Source organism: Amblyomma americanum, chromosome 11, assembly GCF_052857255.1.
Source record: "Amblyomma americanum isolate KBUSLIRL-KWMA chromosome 11, ASM5285725v1, whole genome shotgun sequence".
Lineage (NCBI taxonomy): Eukaryota > Metazoa > Arthropoda > Arachnida > Ixodida > Ixodidae > Amblyomma > Amblyomma americanum.
Window position 1 is genome coordinate 19,976,910 of NC_135507.1, and position 25,573 is coordinate 20,002,482.

The 25,573-nt window shown below is 45.4% G+C and overlaps 1 protein-coding gene across 1 annotated transcript; it reads left to right on the plus strand.

Moving 5' to 3' along the window:
- Nucleotides 1-72: 72 nt before the first annotated feature.
- LOC144110458 (integrator complex subunit 12-like) lies at nt 73-14,374 on the plus strand. Its single transcript, XM_077643361.1, has 8 exons — nt 73-223; nt 7,530-7,718; nt 8,585-8,788; nt 9,791-9,957; nt 10,212-10,278; nt 10,539-10,631; nt 12,139-12,264; nt 12,581-14,374. The coding sequence occupies exons 2-8, from the start codon at nt 7,542-7,544 to the stop codon at nt 13,007-13,009; spliced, it is 1,263 nt and encodes a 420-aa protein (XP_077499487.1). The 5' UTR covers nt 73-223; nt 7,530-7,541; the 3' UTR covers nt 13,010-14,374.
- Nucleotides 14,375-25,573: the final 11,199 nt, after the last annotated feature.

The following is a 25,573-nucleotide window of genomic DNA, read 5'->3' on the forward strand; positions in this document are numbered from 1 at the left end:
CCAAAAATTAGGAGGCATCTTTCTCCCAACCACGAACAGCCTTGCCCGTCCAACTTTCATGGTTCCCGCACCGCAATCGGCATCGCGAACCGCCGACTAGTCGAAGGAGGGAGGGCTCGCCACAAAATTGTCAAGAAAACCTAGTCGCAGGGACCGAACACTGGTTCTAAGGCCCCAAATAAACGTGGGAACATCCAGCAAATCCGTTTTCCCGAGCAGAAACGTAAGTGTGGCCCGTCAGAGCCAGTGGGAGTCATATTTTCGCAACTATGAATGGGTGGTCGTCCGCCATGAGCGAGCTACTACTTTCCTTTTGTTTCCCTCGCCCTTTCTTTCTTCTCTCCTCTCTTCATCCTCTTCTTTCTTCGTGCGTTCGGTCGCTCGCTCGCTCCGTCCTCTCCCTCTCGTCTCAACCTCCTCCCCTGCATGCTCTTTATATCGTTTTTTACTTTCGGCACATTGATGATGCGCTCTTCGCGAGCGTGCTTGCACTGTTTCGCGTGCTGCAGAACTTTCTCTGGTGTTGTGAACTCCGCGTGACAGTTCCGCTGAGCTTCCTGCTGTTAACCCGTTGTGCCATCGGTGGTGCGGGCCGGGCAACATTATTTTATTTTCTTTTTTTCTGCCCACACTAATATATCTGAGGAGTTGGGGACTACCACTTCTGGTGTTATTTTTGCATGGTTGAGCAACTCTTCGTTTAGAAATAATTCGTCCAAGGCACACTCGTATTTCCAACGTGAATTGCAACCAGATTACGAAATATATGTAGCAATAGTTTCATGTACGCATGTAACTGCAGTTTAACTTCAGGAAGCAAAAAATAAAAAAAAAAATCTTGAAACGTGCTGGACGCAATCTCACGATTACGAAGCTAACTCCTCCTTGTAGCGTCTTTTTAATTTAGCGCATTTGCGCCTGTGTTGTTGATTTAGAGAGAGCAAAGCTGGGGTTAGAAATACCGAGAAGAGAACAAGAGGTTCGATGCTCATCGCGGAAAGTGCTGTCAGCGTCACGATCATGTCGGGAACATCATCCTGCCTGCCTTCTGCATGATGTCATCCTGCATTTCTGTAGTTCCAGCTGTCCGTGGCATGCACAAATCGAGGGTTTTAAATGGGTGCCAGTCAGGATTTTCTTTTTCGGTTTCTGATTTATTTAAAACATGTCTTGCAAAATAGAAAGCAATTATTGGACTTGTAGCCAATGTTTTCTGTAATATAAATATAAGGAAACAATATGATAATTTAATACAAGTCACTAACTAGTATAAGGGACAGTGCTAAGCACTCAAAACAGTGCTGTTCACAATTCCACTGCCTCATGGTCAAAAGCGTGTAGCATGTTGGAGACAGTACATGAAGTACTGTTCAAATCTGCAAATTCAAGAGTCCCCTTTTACACAGTGCTCCCCAAAGCTTTCCCAACAATGGCTCTAGGGAAGGAGCAAAATCTTAAAGGACCTGCAACACATGTTCATTGCATGGCTCAATGGTGGAACAGTCATTGAACAGAAGAGTTACTTGCAGGTCTAGTTGATTTTAAGCCATCATGTCTACAATGCTGACAAAACGAGGACGTAAGGAAAAAATTACACGCAATACTGAGAGTTGCACTTGAAAGAAGTTGCTCTTCCTGCTGGAGAAGCTAAACCTTATAGCCGTACACCACTTTTTCCTGGTGAAAAAATTTGGCAGTTGCTTAGAATTTCAAAACATTGCATTTTGACAGAATCTCTGTGGCACTTTCACTGGATGCTGACACATTTTATATGCAACCCAAGCTGATACCACTGCCCTGTGTTGAAAAGTGCATCAACTGTTATGGAAGGGCCGTTTTTCAGAATGTTGCAGTATTGGCCAATAGGGATTTTTTAGTGCTATGGTATGTGGGGTTTCACAGATTGAAGCTGCTTATAGTCTAGCTGCTAGAATTCTACCTTAGGTTGATGTATGTCATTTTTATTGATACGAAGTACTTGCAAAGCAGGGCCACTGTATGCAGTCTTGCATTTTCAGTTGTTTTCAGTTACCTGTCTTAAAGGCCTTTTAACAGTTTTTAGAGATCTGGACGATTTTTTTATTCTCACTCATAATTATGCAGTCAGCTTTGAACTTGGTCCATTTAGTCTTTTGAGTATTTTTTATAGCAGCTTTTTGGCAGTCAGCGGAAAACCTTTGTCCTGGACTAAATGTTTGCTTAGCATTTGACAGGCTTTGCAAGCAGTGGACAGTATCAGCTAGAAAATCGCTCGTATCTTCAACGGCTATCATCTTCGCAACTGCTTCTGGTGACTGACCTACGCATGCGGGTCTCAAGGAAGCTGCAGTTTCGGCGTAGCAAGCCATCCTTGACCTCATTGGCTCTGGACCTGCCAGTGATGTCCCCCTGGCGCCGATCACCGATTATTTAAAGGCCGTCAACTTCGTGGATCGTTGCAGTCAGCGGCAAACCTTTGTCCTGGACTAAACGTTTGTTTCGCTTTTGGCAGGCTTTGGAAGCTGTGGGACAGTATCAGCTGGAAAACCGCTCGTATCTTTCAACGGCTATCATTTTCGCAACTGCTTCTGGTGACCGGTCTACGCATGCGGATCTCAAGAAAGCTGTAGTTTCGACATAGCAAGCCATCCTTGACCTCATGGGCTCTGGACCTGCCTATGATGTACCCCTGGCGCCGAACAACGATTATTTAAAGGTCGTCAACTTCGTGAATCGTTGCAGTCAGCGGAAAACCTTTGTCCTGTCCTGGACTAAACGTTTGCTTTGCTTTTGGCAGGTGAGTGTTGGTTACACCTGTTGTAATTCATCACTTTTCAGGTTTTGCCGCTGACTTCACCATTTCTTCTTTGTGTACTTCTTGCTCAAAAGCCATACTGAAAGATGGAAGATTTATGAGTTGTTGTGCCTGTGAGGGCAAATTTCACCTGGGGAAAAACTGCTCGTCAGTTACTGATAACACTTACAAGAAGATGAGTATGTAAAACATACGCACGTGAAACGTAAAAGTGTCCTTCATGCAAGATTGATTCGGTTAAGCAACCAGACGTAGGATCCAACCCAGGTGACGGTTCATTCTCTTAGCAACTGTCTGCTCTGAATACGAAACTGGATTCTTTGACTACAACTGTTTCAGCACTTATGGTGAAAATTGAAGAACTATTCTTGGTCAAGGAAACTAGTGAAAAGGTTCCTTCAGCAGTCGAAGACATACAGTCTGCTATTGATTTCCTCTCGTCACAGTATGACACGGTGCTTGCTACAGTGACCACTAATCAGGCTGAGCTTGCAGACCTTCGATCACAAGTTCAATCGCTGCCTTCAACAGTAGTTTCCCAGACACAGGTGATTGACAGGATGAGTGGGGAGATAAATGAACTCGAACAATACAGCAGAAGATGTAACTTCGAGATTCACGGCCTTCCAGTCAAATCTGATGAAAACCTGCACTCTTTACTAAGTGCCTTAGCTGGCAAGCTAAACATAACCAATTTGCAACCAGCAGATATCTCAGCAGTACATCGGCTGCCATCTAGAGGCAATTATATTTCACGAATTCTAGTGCTAACTCAGTCAATTTCTGTTAAGCAAAAATGGCTCGGGGCTCGGAACAGCCTTCCTGATTTGGTCCAAGACGATCAGTCTCCTTGGCTGTTTTTAACGATAACCTGTCTCGGGTTAATCACGAGTTGTTCCGACTAGCAAGGTCTCTTGACAGAGAAAAGGGTTTCGAGTTCGTCTGGACCAAAAATGGGAAGGTCCTTGCAGAACTGTCTGAAGGCGCACCTCTCATTCGCATCAACAGGCTTACAGGCTTTCTCATCTTGAAAGCTAACATAACCATGTCTGACATCGGTTTTGTGAAATGTTACAATTTTTCTGAAGTCCGGAAGTTCTTTCAGCATCAAACAGGCAATTCATTTCAATTTACTCATGTTAATATTCGCAGTATACGGAAACATTCGGACCATTTTTGTGCACTAGCTCACCCTTTTCATTCAAGTTTTGACGTTGTTGCTCTCACGGAAGTGAACGTTTCATCCGATGTGTTATCACATTTCTTGCTGCCAGGTTACCAGTTATATTCCTACACTCGTCTATAACGAACAGGAGGAGGAATCGCAGTGTTTGTTACAGATTTTTGCTCCATTTCTGAAATTAGTATTCCTTTCTCTCAAGCAGTAGTTGTTGCTCTCCGCCCAAGTACACCTTGGTTGTCGTTGGTTCGTCTCACAATTTACTGCCCTCCGTGTTGTAATGGTTGAATCTCTTTAGCTGAGCTTGATTCTGCAATATCATCATTCTCCTGCAAAGAACACATGTGCACTATCAGTGATATCAATATCGATATTCTACACCCCACTGTGCCAACGGTCCCAGATTATCTGGACACTTTATCAAAGTGGAGGCTAGAGACTAAAATTCACAGCCCTACACGTGAGGAATACTTATCTGGACAGCTGGTCTCGTCTTGCATAGACCACATAAACATGCGTTCTCAAAACCTGTCGGTGCAGTCTGCTGTGGTTGAAGTCAAGCTTGCAGACCACTATTTCGTTTGCTGCTCACTAACGGATAGTTCCAGCCACCCTGCATCTATGCGCAGCCAGCAAAAGGTAATCATTACTTGATTATAAGCATCTTGATGAAAGAATTGCAAAGTATGATTAGGATTCTTTTATTGACAGTGTGTACCCTGCGGACTTATATGACAGTTTTGTCGAGGTTTTTCGTTCACACAAAGCCGAATCTTCACACATGGTGATAGTTAAGCAATGGAATTTGGACAAGAAGTGGACGCCACCCATAATACTGGAAGCCATTAAAGAGAAAGATGAAATATCTTGGCCTGATCTTCGACAGTGATCTCTCCTGGAATTTGCACCTTTCTTTTGTTTTCCAAATATTTCGTGCTGTATCATGTATCCTATATAATATTAGATATTTTATGCCTTTTCCGGCCGTAAATGTGTTACACACGCTCTAGCCTATAGTGTGCTTAGATACGGAATCACTGTTTATGGTCACTGCACGGTTCGCTGGCAGCACAGGGTGAATTCGCTTCTGCATTCACTTCTAAAGAATATTGCCTACGACCTGCTCTTTGGTAATAACATTGATATTTTTAGAAGACTAAAGCTTCCAAGTTTTAACGCTTTGTTATCAGAAACTATTGTCCTCAAACATTTCTGGTACAGTCAGTTCACCATTCCATATGTTCCTGTTCATGATTTAAGATCGAAGTACCGTTACTGCATTCCTCACTCCTGAACATGGTATGGAAAGCGCATACGTCAGTATTATGCACCTGCCTGTTTCAGTAGTTTGCCACCTAGTGTATTCCGCATGAAAACAAAATACACCCTGAAAAAAATTTTGCGCTATGTCTCCGCATTGCTTCCTGTGCCATAATTATTTCATCTAATGTTACTTTCTTAATTTCTCTACTGTCATCCCTTTTGACGTTGTAGTCGCCGCGGTGGCAGAGTGGTTACGGCGCTCGGCTGCTGGCCCAAAAGACCCGGGTTCGATCCCGGCCGCGGCGGTCGAATTTCGATGGAGGTGAAATGCTGAAGGCCCGTGTACTGTGCGATGTCAGTGTGCGTTAAAGAACCCCAGGTAATCGAAATTTCCGGAGCCCTTCACTACGGCGTCCCTCATAGCCTGAGTCGCTTTGGGACGTTAAACCCCCATGAACCAAACCAAACCTTTTGATGTTGTAATAGTTATCTCTATATTTCTCTCTCTGTGTTTTTTTTTTTTTTGAGTTCGCTGCAATATCTCTATGTTCCTTTGTTTTGGAAATGTTCGCTATCTGCCAGGCGCTTCCACTCAAATCCTTTGAGGCTTTGGTAGTCTTGATTTTGGTGTACGAGAATTCACATGAATAAATGTACTATCTATCCACCTATCTAAAAAAAATGATTGCCTTTAATGTGTGAGGTTCTAGTTGACAGCAACATCTGGCTTCTTGAAACCAAGATCCTTCGTTCAGGAGATCAAGTTTGCTGGGCCTTCAAGCCTGGAGGCAAAAAATTTCTTAATTTTTGATTCAGCTCATTCGAAGTCAAGGAAAAGATCCATTGCAAACTAGCACGCGATTACAGTCAAGAGGCCATGTCTACATGGCGTTGAAATTTTCAGGTAGGAAATAGTAGGGCTCGTGGGAGCTGGTTTTCCCCAACAAATACTAGCCTTGCTGGCTCAAGGCCGTCTCAAGAAGCTGAGGAACTAGAAAAATGCTGTTTATCATGCATCTGGCAAAGAAAAACGGAACTGCAGTTGCGTCCTACGTCAACTGGGTGTCACACAGTCTGAGGCAGATCGCTCAACATAAAACTTGGTTTCCTCTGTGGTCTAGAGCTGAGCGTTCAGCCCCGAACGGCTCACATCTCCAGTGAGACAGCTTGACTGCTTGAAGCATCGAAGCCTTTCCATACTCTGCACAGACAGCATATTCTGTCAGATCTGTCTGACATGCAGTGAATGCATTTGCAGGCCAGGCGGGCTGGTGCTCCGGTGGCAGATTTCATGAGGCATCTTACAATGCTTTATAGAGATTCCGGGCATGTGACATTGTGTGAGACAACTCGAAAAGATGAAAAGGATTTGTTCCCGAGTGCTACTGGGAATAAAATTCGTTGCAAGTTTAGTGCTACGTGTGTCTTGTCTTCCTTTTGTCCTCATCTTCTCTACCGCATCAAAAATAAATTAATCGAACTGTGTTCTAGGCATCAGAAGCAAAAATTCATAACTGAAATGAAATAATTTATTGAGCCAAGAAATTTGGTTCCTCTTACTTCTGCTGTGAACTGCTGACAACTTTTCTCATCAGCAGTCTTGCTCTGGACACGAGAGCACTCGCTGTTACTACTCGTTATACAGCCTTAGTTTGTGGGTGACAAGCACCTTTTTGAGAAGTAAAACCAAACAATACTTTTTTTCAAATGTATTTTTGAAAGGTTCTTGGACATTATCAGATGCTTAGATTTTCTTTTTGCCTTTAGCTTTCTGACTGCAACTCCTTGAAGGCTGTTATTTGGGCTTTGAAAGTCGCAAACAGCCCCTTCCACCTTGTTTTGTTGTTTGAGTGATAGGCTGGACAAGAGTTGGAGCTGTATTGCTTTCTCACACCAACGAAGGCCCTTTTGGCCTGTACAGTTCTTTTCACAAAGAGACTGGGAGCTCCGCTTTTTTTTTTTTTCGCACATAATGAAGTGTGTCGTACAACACATCAAGCACTTATCTTTGGTTCCACCTTGCAGATAGCCGAGTGCAGCCTTTGTTATCAGCCATAAACACCACTCTAAAGTCAAACCCCGCGCTTATATTTGTCGCCCACAGCGAGAAGCCGTAAAGGTGACTGTGGGCTGTCACTTGTCTTCTTGTGCGAGCATTCTTCTCTTGTTTCTGAGGCACACACATGCAAGGTTGTTTTGCTTGTCAAGCAGAAGGAGGTAAGGGCCAGCCTCGCATGAAGACACTGCAGGCACTTCTCATCTCCTGAAGAGCTGTCCTCCTTGCCTTGCCAGGAAGGAGTGTCCATGGCTCAGCTGGAACTGGACCCGCTGTTCCTCAAGGCTCTGCGCCTGCTCCACTCCAAGGCCAAGGACTCGGCCGAGCAGCTGCGCCAGCTCATTGAGGACACGCTCGTGCAGCGCCAAGGGACCACCGGCTCAGCTGGCAGGGACACCAAGACACTGCTCACCACCATCAAGCTGGCTAGTGGCCCCCTCTGTCAGCCCCACATCACTCCCCTCCTGTTAGGCCTAAAACCACAGTTTGTGTGATCAGTCTGCAGTGCGGTCTAGCTGGCAGACCTTTAATTATCAAGTGACTTGAAATGAGCGAAAAAAAAAATGAAATGGTGCAAAGGAAGGACAGGAGATGCCATTTGTATTCAAGCCCTAATGCTAGGCTGCTGTGACACTGATCGTCATTTGTCACAGATTAGCTCCTTGTCACTGATTGGTTAGATCACAGATTAGCTTTGTTGCAGATTAGTTGGAGGAGATCACATACTCTGACCTACCCAGCATATTTCCTTGCAGTTTCCCCCCCCCCCCCCCCCCCCCCCCCCCTAAGGTTAAAGGGACACTGAGGACTAATTGAAGTTAGCCTGTATCAATAGATCAGCATATTCTAATGACAAAGACGGTACATTAATTGAAAACAAAACTTTTATAAGCTAGAAGAGGTAAAAAAAAAAATGAAATACTGATGTCGCCACCTGCTGATTTCGCAAGTAAACTGCTGTACATCACCATAATTTTTTTGTATGCAGATCTCAGAGGCTAGGCTGTACCGCCATTCACTTCAAAATGGTGATCACGGAGTCCTTACCAGTGTAAACAAATCAGAAGTTTGAACCGAGTGGCGGGAAAATTTTATAACGTAATTTTCTTAGCAATAATTGCATATTTTGCTGCCAGACAAACGTCGGCATATGCCCAGAAAGAGCAATATATTTGATTGTTACCAAGAACGAAAATTGAATGGAGTGGGAGGCGCATCTGATCGAAAAGTGCAGTGCTTCTCATTGTGTGCTTGCGTAAGGTGTGCTTTCTCCGGCATGGTGCCACTGCAGGAGAGTGATGGCCGGGCGCACCTGCTCGGAAGGAGGCAGTCGCCCAAGCAGGACATAGGCAGCAACGGGGGCCCACCTGCTCTGTCCGCTGTGCGGAGCTTTTCTTCACCGAGCGATGAGCCAAGGCGCAAGGACCCACCGCCGCTAGAATGCAAGCCGCCTCCTTTGCCTGCAAAGCCAGACACTCCGTCGCCTGTCCTGGAGGTAAGCACCGCGCGTTGTGCCGAGCGGTGGTGGGGGGTCTCCGGCAGTTGTTCAAATCAGCCGAGGCCAGTTATAACTTGGGGAGGGGGCTGGGGGGAGACGGGACACACATTAGCTAAGACATGAACATACGCCGAAGGCACTGCTGTAGCTTTTGACCAAGTCTATTCTAGATATTGCATTCCTCAGCAAAGGATGTGCTCATACACAGACAGTGTTGAGGAACAAGGGACACACCTGTTAGTACACCACAGCAAACAATTTTTTTCACCTTATATGCATCAATACCTTATTGCTAATTGATATAAAAGTAATCTTTTTGTGAGTGATGCTCATGGGGGTTGCCCCCTCTTACTTGATCATACTGAAGCCAAGTTCTTCTATGTATACTTGCTCCATCACTGACCTTTCTTTTCAATCGCCAAACCTTATCATTTTTCAAACTTGTTTTTCAGTGCATATTGTATGAGTTGTATGTTCCTATGAAGCGACTAGTAGTTTTTTTGCTAATGATGACTACCTAACACGTTATTGTATAGTTTTCAGAGCTGTTCTACTAATAGGCTTGTTATCTAGAAAATTCTGGTTGCTTCAAATCTAAATAGCGGGTGGCAGCTATTCTTATACACTATTCTTATACACCTCATGTTTTTTGAAGCATCCACTGACATTCACAGCATTGCAATCAATGTGTTATATTGCCAAGAGGAATAAGCCTCAGATTACACGCGAGATTATTGAGGTAGAAAGAATTGCGCTTTTGGAGGATGTAAGTTTGTCAGCAACCCACTTATTGAATAAACTGGAATGTTTTCATGGTGATTGATACCAGTGTTTTGTGACGGTGCGCATGTCATCAGGTGTTGCATGAATGTTTGTGAATAATCCAGCCTTCGGATTATGCAATCACAAAGCGTTTGGATTAGTTTAGGCCTACTATAAATTTGGTGTGTATGCTTTTACATTACCTCAACTGTTCATCCATGCCTTTGTGCTGTGCAGGTTAGTGGCCTCCTAGAAGCCAAGCGTACTCGCACAGAATCACCGCAACTCGCTTCATCCCACTCGGCTTCACCAGTTAGTCGCCTCGCCTCGTCCTCATCCCCCGATTCAAGCAGCGACGGGGAAGACTTCACTGTCGACATGGGTCAGGTCTGCGTGATGTGCAAGTGAGTAGAACATTTCTTTCTCTCTTTAGCTTGCATCGTTTATGGTCTGCCTGCTTGTTTGCAGGAGTTCACAAAACTGCTAAAAGCTTGGCTGTTATTTTTCCCCAGTTATTATGCCAATGTTTTATCTTATCACTTTTGAGTATTTTATCTCTAAACCAAACTCTATACTAAGGGAGCACTCTAAAATAAATGGCAAAGTCCATTCCACAGTTCATTGTACCCTGTATGCTGTTCAATCTTCATATTTGTAGCCAGCAAGACGTCACAGCCAAGAATCAGCTAATAGAGTGTCAAGAATGTCACTGCCTCTACCACCAAGTGAGTTGTGTGCATCCAAAACATAGGCGTTCATAGCCTGTTGTAGAAAATAATTTCTCCTTGTTCTTTGTCGCATAAACTTGACATTTGCGCTCGGCAGTTGTAGACAGACCGCCATCCTTCCCGTCCCCCCCTCTAGATGTTGCTGAAATTCACATGAAATGACAGCACATAGCAAGGAGAAAATTGAACCTCCAAACGCATTTTGATATCACATGCTGATGTCACATTTCTCTTAATTTTTCTCTCTAATTGCGCAGGAGTGCCATAGGCCACCCGCAACTGACTACGATGTCAACGACCCCCGCCTAGTCTGGTACTGTGCCCGATGCACAAAAAACATGAAAAAAATGGTGAGCCATGCCAGTGCATCAGCGTCACTTTGCATGAAAGCCTTGTCTGTTTCTCTCGATGGATACGTGTACTTCTTAAAAGTACAGAGAGTAAGGTGAATGATGTGATAGAGCTATGCAATGTGTTTTTGCCTACAGTGGCGTAACGTTTCTCCGTCGTGTTGTTTCTTGTGATCTGTGCTCCTGCCTACAAGGCCCTGCATATTCCTCGGCCCTGTGTTATGCCATGTGTTTTCTCCGATGGCTATTTTGCATTGTGTGCTGTTATATTTACTGTGCCATGCTCTGACGAGAGGCCAGACAGTTTGCACAGTACTTATCCCTTACCCTGTAGTGCACATCATTCAGAATGTGCTGCTCACTTCATATTGTCATCAAACAGCCAGCATATCGCATGAAATCAACTCTCAGCCATCAAGTTTAATCGGCAAGGTGTCTCGCTTGTGCCTTTTTCATAAAATATTATTACCATTATCACATCACATCACATCACTTTATTTTCCTTAAAGACCCCTTGCGGGGTGTTACATAAGGGGTGGGTTTTTATGAAGTATCTTCACATACGATCACATTTATTACTATTGCCATCAAATGTTTCACATTGAATTGATGTTGTGAAAAAATCTGATAACCATCTACTCATTTTCATTCATTTTATCTCAGAACATGTACAGCTTGGAATCTTCTGTTGCTGCTGTAGGATCTTGATGATCATGGTCTATACGAATTTATAAAAATTCCTGGTCGCAGTGCATTTTGTTGTACAAATGCGCAGAAATGCAGATGTTCCTAACACGCTTCCGCACCACTGTGAATGATACGAACGCGCCAGCCATGATCACTCCATTGAGCACCAAGCGCGGGCTGCACGTTACCCGACACTGTAATCGCCACTTACACGGTATGCACTGCAGGCTTTCGTTAGGATGACTGCTAAAAGTATTAGAAAAACAATGCCCTGCCTGCACTATCTATGGCACAACAGGCTGTGAGTGCAGCAGAGCAGCCCGCACATTGCAGATGTTGCAACTGCCAGTCGCGTGGTACGCACCGCAAGCACTGAGCAGTCGCGCGCAGCTGTAAATAAATCCCATAAATGGTAAATGAGATCTCCATGAATGCATTACCTGTGCTCCTACATAAGGGTTTTGTTCGTTTTGGATGACGTGAATATTTTTTGCCACCCCAAGATATTCATATTATCGAGATTCTACAGTATTACTTACCTTGGCCACTGTGAAACTAAGTTCGTTCAGCGTTTTACATCAACGACCTATCATGACATGCATTTTTGTCTGGACAGGGAAGCAGCACTACATGGAGCTCTCAAAACTGCAAGGCACTGTCATATTTGAGAGCAAGTTTTGCATTGTTAAATGAATGAAACTGAGCACAAAGCTTATTGTGGCCTGTTGCCACCCTAAGAATTGACTTTTTGCTATTTGAAGTGTTTATGCACAAGCTGAATGTCGGTAGTATAAGTGAATAATTGCGTGCTGCCATACAGACCATCAAGCCTCCCAAGCCAGCATCCAAGATGCCCTTTGGTGTTCCACGCGAGCTCACGCCGCCAAGCAAGCCAGAAACGCCACCACCACTCACATCACAGCCTTTCAAGCGCTCCGAGCTCAAGGTGAGCTGATGCCAACACATTTGTGTTAGCACTTTTGTTATTACTGCATTAGCTTATATGTAGCCCTTTCTTGGTGAAAAAACTGTGGTCTGTGTGTCCTTGTGAAGCCTCCATTCCCCAGTGCCCCTTCTGGGCACAGACCACCTTTCACTGGGTGCACCTCCGGGCACCTACCAGTAAAACTGTACCTCCCACCTAGGAGCTAACCAAAAGATGGCTCACACAGTGGTTGCCTCTTGTTTTAGTGTGGAAGGCCCCGCATTATTTTGCGTGGTTTTGTCTTTATATTCGAAATTAACCGTTTTCTTATGCCCAGGCTCCAGCCCTGTCTTCTTCTGCCGGTCCGAACAAGCCCATCGGACTAGCCGGACTCGCAGCGAACTTGAGCAAGCCGAAACCGCTGAAGCCACTGAGCTCTGTTGCGCAGCCGCAGAAGCCATTGCCGTCCGCATTCCAGAATCTCTCAAGCCTAGCCACGGCTGCAGCCGCCATAAAGTCCTCCTCCTACTCTTCCTCCTCCTCCTCTGCCGGGTCCTCTTCTCGAGGAAACAACGGCGGAAATGGCAGTTCAACGTCCCCATCGGGGCCCTCGCCACCGGCCTTGGTCCCAGCGACCACCACCGCAGGTGGCAACGGAAAGTCGGCATCCTCATCTCTGCTCATGTCTGCGGACAAGCGGCTGCAGATCATGAAGAAGAAAGCCGCAGCAAAGATGCAGGAGAAACGACGAGTGACATCAAAGTAGCACCCTTTCAGCTGCTTGCTTCACAGCTCCGTTGTTGTTGTTGACTCATTGGTGCCAGTGCCATGACTTCTTTGAGTCCGGGTGCCACTTTCTTTGCACGGCACTTGTCTAAATAGGACATCCTCAACTCGTGTGTCACAAGTCGCGTTCATTTCATGGCCTGTGTAGTTGGTTTCCTTCTTTATCTGTTATTGCCTCGCTGCTGTGAACGTGTCACCGGCTGTGTGCAAAAGTGTGTAATCATTTATCAGAAAGCTATATCATTGCACGCAAACACAGCCCATTTTCGGAACACTGCGAACACTCGAGTTGATCTGGGAAGCAAGCTTGTTTCTGTAGACAAAGAACTCTTGCTGTGTTCCAAGTTCAACGATCACGCAGCTCACTGCGTGTTGATTGTGCCAGATGAGCTGTACGGCATTAATATAAGGAGCTGCAACTCGCCCAGCGGGCATCAATAACTTAGTCCACCATGGTTAGATAGCACTCCTTTCCAGTGAGGCCAGGCTGTATGTGTGTGATGCAGCTGCATGCAAGTCCCACAAATTGCAGAATCTTGTTAAAACAGCTGGCCCTGAACTTTAGCAGTTCTGCTCGGGAAATTGTGCTGCAATTCAAGATCCGCCTCCTTTTCCACTGCAGGCAGCATTCAGCATGGTGTGAACGTGACTTTTGGCCAGACGATGATAGCTATGACCAGCTACTGTGATTCTACTTCCAAGTGGACATAAGGTTATCTGCTGAGCCTGCTAAAGTCATAATAACACCAAACTTGTCAGGTTGAGTTATGCTGAGCAGCACAGGCTAGTCCCACAAGTCCACAGTTCAACAGCAATAGAAAACAGTGGTTGGGCATTTCATCCTTACTATAGTAGAAGGCATTGGTGGGGCTATGCATTGTCCACACTCAGCTAGGTAAGGTCTAAAGAGAAGTATACTTTCCTATCAGTGGTGTGGCTCAGTGGTTTGTTGACCCACTAGCACTGCGCAGAAAAAGCTGCAGACAGGGACAGTTGACAAAAGTTTATAGCCCGTATACTATATATTTTGTTTCCAAGGGCCATGCGCTTGTCATCACCTATGGGTGGAGGCTTCGGGGAAGCAACAGAACTGTGTATCACTGACTTGGCTGCGGGCAGGGCAAAGAAGGCGGATTGGAGTGCAGTTCCATTCTTTGAGTGGTACATTACCCAACTTCCAGTTCCGCCTCCCAGCTCATCTCGCAGTTTTCTCAACGGTGATTTCGGCTCAAAAGCGCCTCAGAATGTAATGCAAGTGGTAACACACACCCGGTGGCAAATGGTAAAAAATGTTCTTGCTGTTAATTCTTGGCGTAAAAAATACAGTAAAAAAAATTATTCCAAGTAAGGGGATTCAAAGTGCTGCCTTATGCATTCAGAATGTAGCACCAATTTACTGTGCCACAGAAAAAATAGGAATGAGCACTTTTAATTATGCTCTTATCTATTGTAATGAAACCTCTCCTACTTTCCACTAGGTGGCATTGCTTAACAACAAGACCGATTTAAGGGGTTAAGCCGTATCCATCCATCCATCCATTGGGTTGAAAGCAAAGCATTGGAGCTTAGGGACAGTGAGGGAAAAGTAGATTTTATGCGGGTAGAAGTAACCAAGCGAAGGTTATCTGGGTGGTGGCTAAAATCAAGACAAGAGTAAAATTTCACAAGTCATGGCTAGGTGGCTTGAACCACTGCCCATTTAAAAAGTTCAGCCTTATCCATCCATCCACCTATACAGGGGGTACAGAGGGACATGAGGTGGGCATTGTTCAATAGCAGAGAAGCTAGCAGTAATATAGCATTTGAGGAGTGATTGAGAAAATGGGGGAAAAGCAGTGGGTGAGGAAAGTTTTCAGATACCTGTACATAAGGAATGTTGACACGAAATGGAGAAAGCACGCTAGAAAATTGACAAGCAAATATGTGGACAGCAGTCGGGGGGGGGGGGGGGGGGGGGGGGGGGGGGGCAAATTAGCAATTATCGGTTAAGAATGTTAGACTGGCCTTTGATTTGGAATCTTCAGAGGCTGGCGCTTAACGAAGAAGACGACGAGAAGCGCCGAACGCTCTGAACCTCGAGTGCCAAACGATCAGTCCCTCGTGCGTGCTCTGGACTGAACGCTGCCTCTGGTCTGTGCCTGGACTGTACTGCTGGTTGTTTGCGATACTGTGCTTTGCCAGACGTTCCTTATTACAAGAAAAAGGTTAAAGAAACAAAAGAGAGCTCTGTGGAAAACAGGGATGCTGACGAAATCGGCACTGGGAACATACAGGATCTTCAAGCAAGAAATTTCCAAAGAAAATATCTATGATAATTGTAGGGGAAAGCTCTTTGTTCTTTGAGACCAGGACGGGAGTTTTGTGGACTAAGACATACAGAGTCAGGTACCACGAGATAGACACGTTATGCGGTGCGTGTAGAGAGGAGGAGGAAACGGCTGAACACTTGATACTTTTCTGTAAATGCCTTGCTCTAAAGCGGAAAGCAGCGGGCTTGATTTATTCAAAGCATTGGGGTTTAAGGACAGTGAAAGGAAAGTAGATTTTAGGCGGGTAGAGATAACCAAGCGAAGGTTATCTGATTAGTGGCTAAAGTCAAGACAAGAGTAAAATTTCACAAGTCATGGCTAGGTGGCTAGAACCACCGCCCGATTTAAAGGGTTCAGCTTTATCCATCCATCCTGTAGAGCCGCTGGATAAGTCGGTGACTCTATTAAAGCCAACAAGCTGTGGTTACTGCAAAACGATGTAGAAATTGGAAAAGCCGGATAAGGAAGGAATCATTTCATGATTACTCAAGAGGCAGTGCCCTACTCTTTGAAGCTAGATCAGGGTGTCTTAGAATGTGCTGCTACAAAAATAAATTTAACCAAGAAGATGACACATGTGTAGCGCGTTGTGAGTCAATAGAAACTAAATATCTTGTTTTGGAATGTGGCAGTACCCATCCGGATGTCGATGCAGGTACAGTCGCTCTCCCTGAGAATCTAGGGTTTAGAGATAACAATGGTCATACAGTCGAAGTTAGCAAAAAGCGATTGGAAGATTGGTGGCTCAAGAGCAGGGCGGTAACATAAGGTTAGAAGTGCAGGATTAAAAATTGCATTTAATGAAATGGCAAATTTATAGACTGAATTATAACATCGTTAAATTATAAAACATAAAGAAAAAATACTTTGGAGATACTTGGATATCTCTTAACTGCGGGAAGGCGAAAGCCGCTTGCAACGCATTGCTCTGATTTGAATTTTCCGTGCTTGAATTAATTTCACGACAGAAGAGAAGAGCAGCTGGCGCGAGCGTGGCATAGGAAGCGGTGAAGTGACGCTGCGCATGCGCAGCGAGTCTGCAGTTGTTGCTTAGTGGCGGATCGCACTGCTTCGACGTCCTTTCGTCTGGTGTGATGTCATCATCTACGTTTCCTCATTTCTGAGCAATTTTTACCCAAATTATAGATTTTTCGGTCATCTTAAGGTTACGTGACCTTAAGATCACATGACATCATGAGGTCACGTGACCTAGGTGGTGATGTAACGGACGGACGGTCACCGCGAGTATGAGCCATTAAAGCCTATCGCCTTAAAAGCCCAGCATGACGCCAACTGCCACCGCCTTGTTTCAAAAGGGATGGATGATCCTATCTTCCGTCCATCCATCCTGTGAGATTTTATGTACTATTCAAGGAACAGAATCATGCGAGATCAGGTGCAAGTGCTGCGGTACACCATGCTTTCTCCTAGTGACGGGGAGGAGGGGCTTTCCCTTACTGTGTGCACATGGGTCAAGGAGCTAAAGGCATCTGTGTCACATGAAGTGACACAAGGTGGCCACTTCTTCGGGCATTGCCATGTAATTAAGCCTAGCCACGTGCCAAGAGGAAAACAGGGTTCCTATAGTCCGATCCAACTTAAGTCTGCAATGAAGCTCCGCCTACATTCAGGACTGCTACACAGAATTCCTCCATGGCAAAAAGTGGTCCGTTGCTAAAACTTCTTGTTACCTGAACAGGAAGCTAATAAGAAAAAAATTATAAGCTCTAGAATTTTGATACCTGGCTTGTTTAATATAATCAAACTTTAAAAGGCTGATTTTGTTTACTGTTGTGATTGGCTAGTAGAGCAATACAAGATGCTATGGACCGTGACCCATTGTTGCCAACTGCTGTTTTCTTAAGTTGTATCCTACTATAGGACTTCCACAGCGTAAAAAAAAAAAAATAGGAGGACATAAGGAACTTTCCTTCTTTCCACTAAGACTGGGTGCAGTAAGCTCGAAGGCACTGACCTGTTAAAAAATATCCAGGGGTTGTATTCTGTAATGTTCCACTTGGTTTTCCTTTCTTCTGGTCGTTTAGTCACTGGTTGCAGCTTTCCGATGATGTAGGCCGCGGCGGACAATATGACAAACATGCAAATGCTGCTATTATAGTAGGCATGGGCATTGTAATAAAGATAAACTTCACTGACCGATGATGGGTAACTTCATTCGAAAGAATGAAAAACAGCAGAGTTGTTAAGGCTACAGGGACCAGCTGCATTAGTGTTCTGTTTGTGGGCACTGGCCAACCAGTGCTGACTGCACCAAATAAGCGAGCATGACAACGCATTTGACATGCACGAAAAAAAAAAAAAAACTGGAGCATGGCCCCTCTCATTGATCATTTTCTTCCCCACCTCCTGCTGCTTTCTTTGTGACTGACGTCATGACCAACGGAATGGAAAACAGAACATTGCAAAATACAACCCCAGGACCAGCATTCAGAGCCCTCTTTAGCCTACCACCCTCAAGGCATACAGGCACTGGTGCATTAATAGTCTAGTTTGTCAGCCTTCCAGTCACACTATTGTTTGATCCCAGATTGTACTGATGAATTGCTTAGTCGCTAGTCTCCCATGGCTAGAGCCTGACAGCCTGCTGGTACCCACAACCATTGAACAGGAGAGACCCAACAGCCAACCAGGCTTCCAATACTGCAGCTCAAATTTCATTCATGAGCATTAAAGTTGCACTAAAGATGAATTTGAACTCGTCTTTTTACCATGGGAACTCCATCTACACGTTCCGGGCATTCTTAGAAACTTCGAATTATGGTCCTCTGCGGCCGATTGCCCTAATTAAATCGCATTAAACGTCCCGGCTCCCGCCTTTTCTTCAACTCAACGCGGTAGGTAGGAGGATCAACCAACGCGCCAGCCAGTCCCGTGGCAGCTTGCCGCTCCGCCATCGGCGGAGTGATACTTAAATCAAAGAGTCCACATCTATTTTTATTTCCGTGGGCCTAATTTGCGGCTATATTGTATGTGACTGAAGCTGTTTATTCACAGGAGCCTAAAATAAAAGCGAAAGTGAAGCCGCCACAGGACTGGCTGCAAGGCACTCCACACGTTGGTTGACTCCACCTACCTACTGCGTTGAGTTCAAAAAATGGCAGGAGCCGGGACGTTTAATCCAATTTAATTAGGACAATAATTCGAAGTTTATAAGAATTCCCGGAATGTGTAGATAGAGTTCCCGCCGTAAAAAGACGGATTCAGATTCCTCTTTAGTGCACCTTTAAGAGCAATGCTTCTGAAAGAAACTGGCAAAGCTCTGCTGATAAGGTCTTCAAATAATACAATCCCAATATAGTGCTGCACCCAAGCTAAACGACGCGACAGGCAAATGCATTCAATGCATCCCTTGTTTTCCATGTTCAATATCGGCAGAAGTGACCTTTGGGGTGCTCTACACCGGCATCACATGGCAACAGCCAAGAATCAAAGACCAGCTGGTGTAGTGCCACCAAAAACCAACTGCGGAAGCATGTGATGACGGGAGCAAGAGTTCCCTGCATAATATTGAGCACTGCATCATCAGATGCCAGGCTGCTTGGACCATCACCGCACGTTGCCATTATCAGGTTTACTTTGCCACAAATGCATGCACTGATGCCCTGGTCAAAGAAAGTTTCATTGCCGCAACATGACCAGAGGTTCACGTAATGTGTGCAGCAATATGAAATGATGATCGGCATGAATTGCTATCATACTGCTCGGTAGTGTTTAGTCTTGAAAATGTTTTGTAGTCTCTGCTGCCTGCCTACTGTGACTGAAGTGATACGTAATGTGGCGACAGTCATCAATATGCAATGCATACTAAGCCACAAGGACGTGGTGCATCAGGGGTCCACAGAGGCTTCCTGCACCACTTCTCGAGGCTTGCCAAGTCAGTCTCCCACACAAAGTGTGTGCTGCAACCAGCCACCAACTGTTGCAGGACTTGTTTTGTGCATTAATACCAAAGATGGTGCATTAATGTCCTGTGCATTAATGAGGTTTCGAGTTACACCCAAGCACCAGTGTTGGGTAGTTCACCTTCACACAGCCGCTCTGTGCATGCACGCCTCTCCACCTCTGCCCTCTTCCGCGCTACACAGGTTGAGAACAAACATCAAGCTTGTATTATGCTTGTGAAGTCCGTGCCAGCAACAGGTGTAGCTGGCAGGTGTGAGCGTACATCCACTACTTTGTGCGTACTGTTGGTGCCGCACGGAGGTGCATCGCATTTGCGGCGTTTACCTGCATGTATTCTCAACCAGTTTTTTGTGTACAGGACGAAGTTTCGCGCACTCCCAAGAGGGCGCCACATCTTGTGAAAAAGTCCAGTTTTCCATGACCACTGTAGTTTGAATAGGAAACACCTCCGGCCATGAGTGTTGGCGAGTGATCAGAAAGAACAACTGAAGGTTCAGAAATTAACGCAACATTCAGAAAGGGTTGTTTTGATGATATCACCATGGAACATTTTTCCGACATGAGTGGTTGATAAAAGACTGCACTGTTTGTGAGGAGGCTAGTGGAGCACTGCACAGGGCTAGATTGCACTTCAGTGTGCAGAAGACTTTGAAATGAGCACTCTGTGTAATCCTTATTCTTTGAAAGCATTTCGCCTCGTCTCTGTACATTCGTTATGTACTACAACTGCGAGGATCAGGTGCATATTATTTGAACCTCCCTTTATTGTCATGGATGCCTCACAAGTTGGTGGAATCTTGCATTGACTAAGCTTGTCAATGCCTTGGGAACGTCTTTTTGACCCTGATGTGAGTGAAGCGAAAATGTGAGTGAGTGATGCTCCGTGAGGGGCTTTCCTTGCGAACATGGCAAGGTGATCTCGGCAGTACAAAAGGACAGCATTGTGGAAACACTGGTACAGACCAGGAACCAGGTTACAAAATTGAAATAGTTCACCTGACCGCGGCGGCTGCGTTTTTATGGAGGCAAAACACTAAGGCGCCCGTGTGCTGGGCGATGTCAGTGCACGTTAAAGAACCCCAGGTGGTCGAAATTTCCGGAGGCAAAATGCAAAGGTGCCCATGTGCTGTGCAATGTCAGTGCACGTTAAAGATTCCCAGGTGGTCGAAATTATTCTGGAGGCCTCCGGTAGGGCACCTCTTTCTTCGTTTCTTCTCTCACTCCCTGCTTCATTATGGTGGGGTTCAGGTGTCCGCCAAGATGCGAGACAGATACTGCGCCATTTCCTTTCCCCAAAACCAACTTTGTGGCGGCTCAGTGGTTACAGTGGTTAGGGCGCTCGTCTACTGATCCGGAGTTCCCGGGTCCGAACCCGACCTCGGCAGCTGCGTTTCGATGGAGGCGAAACACGAAGGCGCCCGTGTGCTGTGCGATGTCAGTGCATGTTAAAGATCCCCAAGTGGTGGAAATTATTCGGAGCCCTCCACTACGGCACCTTTCCTCTTTCGCTCCCTACCTTATCCCTTCCCTTATGGCCCAGTTCAGGTGTCCACTGATATGAGACGGATACTGTGCCATTTCCTTTCCCCAAAAACCAATTATTATTACTATTCACCTGGGCACAGTTTCGCAGCCTGGTCTTGCATGACACAATGCCACAACTGAGACAATATATAAATGTATGAGATGAATAACTGCCAGTAGGTAAGTGCTTCAACTATATTGCGAAAGCAATTTTGTGAACAGCCTCTGGTAGTAGCAACTAAGTCTGGAAATCATCATTCGAAAGTGCGGACAACCCAAGTAAGTATAAATGAGAACAAAGAATAGTAGCATCGCACCATTAACAGCATGATGGTCTTATCGTGCAAAGACCTGTGCAATCACAATGAGTGTCCAAAGGCACTGCTGTAGAGTGTTACAGTATGAAGTTTCCTCATGCTGATACATGGCCAGAAGATAGTTGAGCAATCACAATGACACGGCACACCCGCTCTCCACCCTCCCGACCCTTGACCCCGATTGGCAACCATGTCGTATACCCTGAAAGAGGAGGGGGGATTTCCCTCTCTCCATTCTGCCTCCTGCCAATAGACGCCTTGCATGCCAGCGCCGGACGCTTTTCGCAATTACGGGTGTTCTAATGCGAACACATTAAACGCTCAATGTCTGTCATAACAGTAGCTTATGAAAAACGAACTGGAGGTGAAAGGTGCTTTGGTGTGTGTCGGAAATCTGGCGAATAAGTTTCACCATGCAACACCTGCCACGCTGGCTTGCCCTCTCTACATGGGAATTTCAAATGTGCACATCTTGCATAAATCAGTAGAGTTAAGCCCACGCAAAACCTGTAGAATCACTGCATCCATATAATCCCAGCCTTCCTTACAGCCCAGAACAAGAAGATACAGTATGTTGCACTGCACTAGAAAAATCGGCTTTCATCTTGAGTGGCTTGGCAGCAATTAAGGAGACCAACCAGGTCCAAGAAGGCTAATACCTTACCCGCCGACTTTTGTGCCATTAACATACACAGAGAAGCCAAAACACTTGAACTTTTGACCGTTTCATATGTGTATGAAATGTTTGCACTACCATTTGCTGTGCTTGACACATGTGAGCAATATCGCAACCAGTATAAGGAGCAACAGGTAAAGGTCTCCACCCCATCCCGTACTTAAGTGACATTTTCTTAGACCATTGTGGTAGGCTTGCAAATGCATGAAAATAGCACACTTGTGGAACGCTGCCCACTTTGCTATAGCATACCTGGCAACTCTTCAGATTTTTCAGTAAAATGTAAGAATTTTGACCCATATTACGATTTTACGAATCGCTTGAAATATTACGGAATCTAAAATTTATTTGCGATAAACGTTTAAAATTCTGTAAAGAAAAAAACACTGTTGCCGGCGGTAACCTTCTGCCACCACGAGAGAGGGATATGTATACCATCTGTGAAATGAGCAGCACCTGGAATACTGGAAAGTAAAACTTCGTCAATCTGAATTAAACAAACATTTATTCCTACTCCTCAGCCTCTGTTAATTCAGATAATCCGTGCTGCTGTCACAGTCCTGCTGAACGACCCTGTAAGACTGTGGCAATGGGGGCTCGTTTATTCGGACACTCAGGGGCTGGCGTCGGTCAATTCTGACAGGCTCCCAAAAAGTGGTGCCGTGTCACGCTATGATGACGTGCACGACTACCCAATCGCCCAAACATTCGATCCCCAGGCCTGAACTGCATGTTACATTTCTTATTATCGGGCCCGCTCTGACATGCGCGCAACTGCAGGTGCTTTCCGGATCGACAGGCCCCCTCCGGTAGGCCGATAGTCTGCCCGCGTAGTTTCGTTTTTGGAGCTTCGCCGCCAGCCGGAAGCGTCAGCGACTATCGGCTCCACTTATCAGTCAGCCGAGCTACGCGCTGTTTAAGATGACGACTGCATTGTCGTGGACATTTTTGTATGCTTGTTTGTTTGTCGAAAGCATCTTAATGGCCGCTGCGGCACGACTGTGACATAACTGCGAGCGGCCCTCAATTCAGTCCGCGTGATACTTGCGTTCTTCCAGCGTGCTGAAATTCCGCGCTCGTCACGTGCTGTCCGCAGTTTGTGCGTTTCCTCACGTGCGACGCCACGTGTGAAGAAGCTTCAGTGCTATCATGTCATGGACTGGCGACGAAACGCGACATTTAAGAAAAAAAAATTGTGTGCTGGCTTGGCTACACCCCCCCTAGTCACCAGGGTTTTACGAATTTGAAAGCCCTGAGGTTGGCAGGTATGCTACAGACATGCCACCTGGATTATTCTACAAAAATGTGCTTTGATATTGAGCTATTGTTCAGGCCTGCAAGCCGAAAGGTTTGCGGGTCAATTTCTGCTTACAGCAGCAAATATGCAAAGATGAAGGCATACTAATAATGGAAGAGGACTGATCACAACAGTAGGTTGTGTTCACTGATCAAGTTAATTTTTTTCAAAATTTTGCAATATTTTTCTTCACTAGCATGCACCGCCAGCTGAATTCATCTTTACCAGGCTGCAAATGGCGAAAGCATGAAAGACAAATTGCATGCGACTTCCTGAAAACTGTAGACAATAGCTATGTCCTTTACTATTCCTCTTCACAACTACAGTTGGACACAAACCATGAACAAAGCCCCAGATGCCACCCAAAGGCAGCCCTCCAACCAATGGTGTCAATCCGTATCCTAACATGGCAGTTAATCCATGGTTAACCCCCTTGCACATTGCTAGCATGACATCGCATGCTAGGCAGATGCAACCATGAGGTCATGACAATCGGTCAACACCATTGGCTGGAAGGCCTCCTTTGAGGGGCATTTGCCGCTTCAGTCTTGAGTTGCACCCAACTATATCAATATTGAACAATGACCACCACAGCATAAAGGATGCATTTTTTCCATCTTTACACTAAGTAATTAAAAAAATTGTGTGCAATGCATATCGTGCCTTTGGTTAGCCTCAACTAGTTTACAGCATAATTTTACTTAGGCTTGGAATAATTTGTAGCAGCAAAAATGTCATCTGAAAGTTTGTAACCCGTTTCACAATTTCTCAACTGCATAGTTTTGTTCGTGCTGTGGAAACACTGATTACAGACAATGCTTATAACGGACACTTGCTCAATCTGAACAAAGCTGGCATGCATTTGTGACGCATTTTAGTGCTATGGCGCTAGGTTACAGTGAACATGCAAGTGACATGCGAGAGCAGGAATGTGACATGAAAACCAAGGAAAAGACTATGGCTGTGCAGCGCTTGCTTCAAGGCCTCCTGGTGCATGGGCTTTGCAAGGAATCTAGAAGAGCACATTTTAACTGAAGCAAAAATTTTAAGTTAGAACTGGTCTATGAATAATTCCCATTTAGTACCAGCTGGAATAGACAAGGAATTTAAACTGGTTTGGTCAGTTAAGACTTTTTGACCTAGGAAATAAATTGTTAGAATCAGCTAGAAGACATAACGATGCTTTTTAATGCGACAGCGTTAAAGACCAGAAAATCCAGTGTTGACATTGTCGGCGTTAGTGAAAAATCCCGAGGCATGACTCTGGCAGGTGATCCCCAGAGAGCAACGCATGGGGCAGGTGAGCCACCTAGGTCACATGACCTTGCGGTGTCATCACAACCTGCCCATCAGATAGTGAGCATACTGCCCACCATGGCAGATGGCAGTTGAATGACTGGCCACTTCGGAAGAGCAACCTGGGCAGCACGAGGCCCACCGCTGGGAGCACCTGCCATTGCAAGCGAGTGGTGTAACTGCTGCACCATTGCACCAGGAGGGGTACGAGGACTCCCAGGAGTCTACAAATGTAAAGTAGAGAATGACCTTCTGCACATAGAGGAATTAACTCATTACACTATGGCGTCATACCCTTAAGGCAGAGCATAAGTGTCGCCTCCAATTTTTTTGTAAATGAAATCTCGCTGCTCCAACTGTGCGTTGGCGTGTTCATGCAACAAAGTCCGCGCGCTGACAAATTTAACGTCAGACGCAAAAATGACCAACATTGCATGGATGTACACTAGGCCTACAGGGTGAGAAAAGCACTTCCGAATGATTCAAAAAGACAGTGGGTGCGTAGAACGCGTTTTGCAGCTGAGGCAGAAATAGGCCACGAGAAACACTTGCCTGCCTGTGCTAAATAAAACTTCCCAGTGTTGATCGAGGCTCTCCTCACTTCTAGTATCACTATGTACCAGGTTACAATATAACATCTTCCACCCAAGGTTAACCACAACAAGTTCTAAGTTAAAGAAAAAAGATGGCATCCGCATCGGGCCATGTACCTTTCTCCTCACTAACTAATACAGCTGGAGTCTCTGCTCAAGGACATTGGCGCAGTCACAATTTTTTGCTAGCGTGCTTTGGAAAATATTTTCAGGATCAGCACCCTGTGTCTTTTCTCTCTTGTCATGTTATTGTGCTGCTGCTTCATCATCCAAACCAACTCAACCAGCTTCACATCAATATGTTATATGTTTAGTCTACTTACAGCGAACTTTGGCACGTAATGAGCATGTGCCGCATGACAGGCAAATGGGCTTGACTGTTGGCTTTATTTGCATAATGTGTAGTTTGACATCAATTTTGTACTATCATGCTGTAATCCTGATTAAGCATATGCATGGCATACTTTTACTACACATCCAGGACGCGCGAGCACCAGCCGAAATTCATCACTGTGTCGCTAGGCGACCTTAGCGTTCTGCTACTCAAGACATCACATATGGCGTATCCATTTGTGCTGAAAAGAATTGTTGTCAGACTATGTCTCAGC